General features: G+C 54.5%; 1 protein-coding gene across 3 annotated transcripts in view; it reads right to left on the bottom strand.

Moving 5' to 3' along the window:
* gli1 (GLI family zinc finger 1) overlaps window positions 1–5,000 on the bottom strand; it is a 46,990-nt gene that overhangs the window by 758 nt on the left and 41,232 nt on the right. For all 3 annotated transcript variants that reach the window (XM_012841136.3, XM_031567549.2, XM_042707781.1), the window contains 3 exons: window positions 4,386–4,628; window positions 3,804–4,122; window positions 1–3,623 (listed from right to left, as the gene is read on the bottom strand). The exon at window positions 1–3,623 is cut by the window's left edge and continues 758 nt beyond it. In XM_012841136.3, coding sequence (XP_012696590.1) covers window positions 1,108–3,623; window positions 3,804–4,122; window positions 4,386–4,628 — 3,078 coding nt within the window. In that variant the 3' untranslated portion in view covers window positions 1–1,107. The remainder of the gene's footprint in view (window positions 3,624–3,803; window positions 4,123–4,385; window positions 4,629–5,000) is intronic.

The following is a 5,000-nucleotide window of genomic DNA, read 5'->3' as shown; positions in this document are numbered from 1 at the left end:
AGACTGGACCGCCTGACTGAACTTGGCAGAAATTTACAGCGGCTTAACAATAGAACCATAATGTGACTTTTTTTAATAGAAGAAACTGCATGACTAGGCTTGCAAAATAAGCAATTCTGTTTCATATTAAGAAGAGACTTGTCAGCGAAAAATGCCCAGAGACTGAATGAATGGTTTGCTGAGCAGATCATTTCAGCCTGAAAAACTGTGCTGTCTCGCTTAGGAAGCGGGTCAAGATGGACAACATGTATTTTGTCCTCTTCTACGTCCATCTTGTTTCGACCGACCCTCCCTTCTTGTGTCTAGCCCCAGTGTCCTTAATGGAGCCACAATGGAGCCATTGGAGTCAGTAACTTCAATGAGGCCAAGACACTTGGCAAATCAGATCAATGTTGTTGAGCTTATCAGAGAATTTGTCATCTGCTGTTTGTGTCTGAATCTGATGTGTTTCTCCAGTACTCTTCATTCTTTCTGTGGAGTGTGCAGCAGGCCTGTGTATCTTTCTGTGAATACTGTGATGATATTAGCGTCTTTACAATACTGCTATTTGTGACTATTCCGCAAACGTTTCCCTGGGATTATACAGTTTTCAGTCATTATAGGCACTCCTAAGACAGAGTAAGACAAAGTTTACACTCTTTCAAGGTCAGGTTTGCCTCCAGGCTTGCAGGGGTACTTGCTGAAGCTGTTGAGTTCTTCTTGTTGAACGTCGTCATATAAAATGCATATATAAATGTTTAGGCTATTTACACTGCGCATATTATTGTCAGCATCACGGCTTCCTTTTCCTGCCATCTGTCTCTGGAATGCCCCAGGTTTTGGGTGACACCCGGTGGAAAAGTTCTGGAATTCACTTTCAAACAAAACAAACAAAAAACAAACAAAACGAACAGACACAAAATAAAACAGAGGAAACAAACAAAAGGTCATCTTCCTCGAGAGCACAAGCGGTGCTGTCTTTTCCTCAGTGAAGGAGAGAGACAGACAGTTAGATAGGCACCTTTGGTTTCATCTGGAGGCCACTGGGCTCTAGTCAGTCCATGAGTCTCTGAGCTCATTCAGGCCAAGTGTGTGGAACTGTAAAACAGAGTGAGTCTCTCTCTCCCTCTACGACAGCGTGTTCAGGTATTTGTTCTCCCCGGCAAGGGAAGTCAGCATGGTTGTCATGTCTCCCACAGCCATGTTAGACAGGCCAGAGGGCTGAGTGATTGAGTTCTGGGGGGTGGTCAGACGGGACGAGGACTGCGAGGAGGACTGGTGCCCCAGCGGAGGGTTGATGGGGCTGTAGGATGAAGGGTCCTGGTCGTCGATGATGGAGGCAAAGTCAATCTGGGCGTTCTCCAGGTCCAAGTTATCCAGCGTGTTGGAGATGGGCCCCGTCTCGGGGTAGACCAGAGGCTTGGACCCTGGGTCAACAACCCCCATCTGGTTGAGGCAGGAACCAGACTGGGCGCTAGGGTGGGACAGCGGCTTCTCCATGTCGTGGTGCATGTGGATCTGGCCAGAGTAGTACATCGGGCCATTGTTGTTGTTGTTGTGGCTGGGGAAGTTGTCAGGATGCTGCTGCTGCTGCTGAGCCTGGACCGGCGGGAGACGGACTGCCCTCCTGGGGCTCGCGGTGGAATGGGCCGGGCTGAGGTGAGGCGGGCTGCCCAGGTACCCTCCGCCCTGGGTGAGGCTGTTCTGCCGGCTCAGGGGTTTCCGCCCCTGTGGCGGCCTGGGCACTATATCCTGGCCGTAGCAGGAGCCTGGCACGCCCACCATCTGCTCCTTGGAGGGCACCGAGCTGGGGCCACGGCTGAGTGCAGCAGGGGGGCTCATAAGGTTCTGGTTGGGGTATGCTGGGTAATTGTTGGGGGGGTACATGTTGTGAGCCTGCTGCTGCTGCTGCTGCTGCTGCTGGGGGCTTTGTTGCATCATGGAGCCGTGCTGCCCGCTAACGTCCATGCTGTCGGAGACGCCGACCTTCTGCTGTTCCAGCTGGTGCTCCCACATGAGTGCCTGCTGTGACTGCACGTAGTTGCGCACCATCATCTCCTTGACCTGCAACATGGGCGTCTGGGACCTCCGGCCCTCGGCCAGAGAGGAGCCGGCGCACCCGAGGCTCAGGGCCCCACCTCTGCCGGGGAAGGATCCCTGCTGCTGGGTTTCCATTTGGCCTTGGAAGTCACAGCTGGCAATGGAGGGCCTGGCGGCCATCACGCCCTGGGTCGCCTGTTGCTGGGCGTAGGCCTGAGGAGAGAGGGGCATGGAGCCGGGCTGGGAGAGCTGCCGCTGGGGGAGCAGGGGCTTGGCGTTCTGGCAGGCGCTGTGGGTTGACATGGAAGGATGGAACTGCTGCTCGGGTTTGATGGTGACCTTCTGGTGGCAGCCGTCTGTGCTGTTATACGCACCCTGCTGAGGGTAGTGAGGGCCCTGCATGCTCTGGTCCTGGAACTGCATCCCTCCTGGCATTGGACCATGGGGGTTTTGGACTTGGGTGCTGTCACCCCCCCACGGCCCTCCCAAGCCTTCTCCGCCCTGCGCCAGGCTGGGGTAAGCTGGCCCCGTGGGGCTGAGCTGGCAGGTGCTCATGCCATACTCCGCCTGCTGCAGCAGACTGCTGGACATGTCGGCCTGTCCCATCTGGCCTCTGTAGTGCCCCTGCATGCCCGCCTGGCCGGACTGGTAAGCCTGATCTGGGCATCCCATGCTCTCTCCGCTGGGGGATAGCTGGCTGTTTGGGCCATGGTGGTGTTGCTGGTAAGCCATGTGCCCTGGGCCCATCATCATGCCATGCTCCCGGACCTCTGTACCCCCTGCGTGGGACTCCATAGCCAGGGCCTCCATCATGACGTTTTCGGTGATACTGGGCGGCCGTGGCGAGTACATGTGTCGGGCGATGTTGGCGTCAGAGCCGCAGTGCGACAGGTTCACGTTGGCGTTCCTGTGGCTCATCATGGACACGTTGTTGAGACTGCTGAAGCGTTGCACCTTGGGAAGGCCCTGAGGGTCTGCGGCTCCCGACCGCACCGGGTCACTGGCTCGCCTGGTGCCATTGCCCGGCGCCTGGTGAGGATATATCACCCCTGTGCCGTACTCAGTGTTGGCGCTGTGCCTACGCCCAGCTCCTTGCTGGAGGTAAGCTGGCAAAGGCTGGCCATGGTAGTCGCTCAGGAAGCCCACTCTCCTGCCAGGTGTGCCCGGCGGCTCCATGTTGGGCAGTGGGGTAGGTGGAGGCCCCCCAGTGGCCGCCGCATACTTAGCCTTCAGGTTGTACTGCTGGGCAGGGGTGAGGCTGGGCAACCCTGGCAGACCTCCAGGTCCACCTCTGCGGTTCATCTCAGGGGACAGGGGGTCGCCCCCCAGGTCCTGACCCATCATGCCCTGGGAGAGGCCTGGGGCGCCCATCTGGGAGACGTCGCTGGAGCGGCGGCTGGACAGGTACGGCGACACCATGGACGAGCGCCGGCTGACGGTGTAGGCGGAGCTCAGGCTGCTGGTGCCGCTGCCGCGCCGGTCGTTGGCCGGGCACGACATGGCCCCGGCTCCACCCCCAACCTCAGGATTGGACAGCTCCATCACACGGCGATTAGAGAGCACCGGAGAGGGGGCACACATTCCCATTAAGTCCCCGCCAGACGCTGAGGAAAGACGGAGAAGACCAGCACAGTTAGCATTCCTTTAGTATTGCAAGAGCTAGCATCAGGATTGGCAACACAATACAATAAAAGCCTCAACTGTTTGTGACAAAAACACCAGGCGCAACAAACATGCACAATCTAAAATAAAGACATTCATGAATACATCCGAACCTCTCTTACCATTGAGAGTGGGCAGCTTACTGTTCCCCATGCCTCGTCCAGGTGGCGTAGGCCGACGGATCTGCTTCAGCTTGTCAATCTTCAGATTCTCCAGCCTCTTCAGGGCCTGAGCAGACATTCCCAGGCCTCCTGAGCCTGCGCCACAGCTGGCCTCGCCGGTCCCCGTGGTCCCTGCTCCGTCCTCCAAAGCAGTGAGGTCCTCCAGGCTGCCCGCTGCATTGAGGTTCATCTCCACACCGCTGTCATTGTTGTTGGCACTGCCCAGGGGGGAGCGTTCACTGCTGCACGATGATTGGCCCCCAGGACTGGGCTGGGACTTCTACAGAGATGGACACATGGACAAGGATTAAGTTTGGTGTCAGCTGAGTTCCTTGATATAGTTCTGTTTGCATCTGCCCTGGTATAAGAAAGCAGTTGTTCCTCGTACAGCTGGTCCATTACATGGAAAAGCAATTTTTTTTTTTTAATGTTTGACAGGTTGTTTCTTTATGCAAGCATAGGGAATAGACCTGTGAATGATTACATTATCTTCTATCAATCAAGAACCACTGTTCTATGTTAACTGTATGACAGAGGTCTCACCAGGGCATTCTCTGGGGCAAGGAGCTGGCAGTCCTCCCTGCGAGTTTCCTCCTTCTCCTGGAGCAACTCTGACCCTTGACCCCCAGGGGTCATTGCAGATCCTAGAGGTCGAGGTCCTGTGTCTCCGCGGTGCTTCTTGGTGATGTGAGCCTCTGGTCCGTGTACTGTTTTGACGTGCTTGCGGAGAGAGCTGGGGTCTGTGTAACGTTTGATGCATCCGGGGATCTTACATACATAGGGTTTCTGTAGAGGGATGTAGGACAACAATTGCCTATCAGTTCATGAAATAGTTTTAAAGCATCTAAATCACTGCTAGTAGTAGAAAAAAGCACTACTGAAATCAAAGATCATATTCCTACTTTTCACATCTCAGTTCAGTTGTATATCAATATCATGTCATTTTGCAGAAATATGATGATACGATTTAGGATCTGAAGAGAATATGATATTATTTACATGGCATATGAATAATTGATCATTAACAGAGAGTTAGTGCTGATAATGCTTTTTCATGAGAAATAATATGTCTCAAGCACAACTGGGAGCAAGCTGCCATTTCTTATCCTGTTAGAACAAATGCAGTGTCATTCACCACCAGTAGGGGCAGTGTTGTAC

Source organism: Clupea harengus, chromosome 5 (genome assembly GCF_900700415.2).
Source record: "Clupea harengus chromosome 5, Ch_v2.0.2, whole genome shotgun sequence".
Lineage (NCBI taxonomy): Eukaryota > Metazoa > Chordata > Actinopteri > Clupeiformes > Clupeidae > Clupea > Clupea harengus.
Note: the sequence above shows the minus strand (reverse complement) of the source record. Positions and strands in the feature narration are given on the sequence as shown.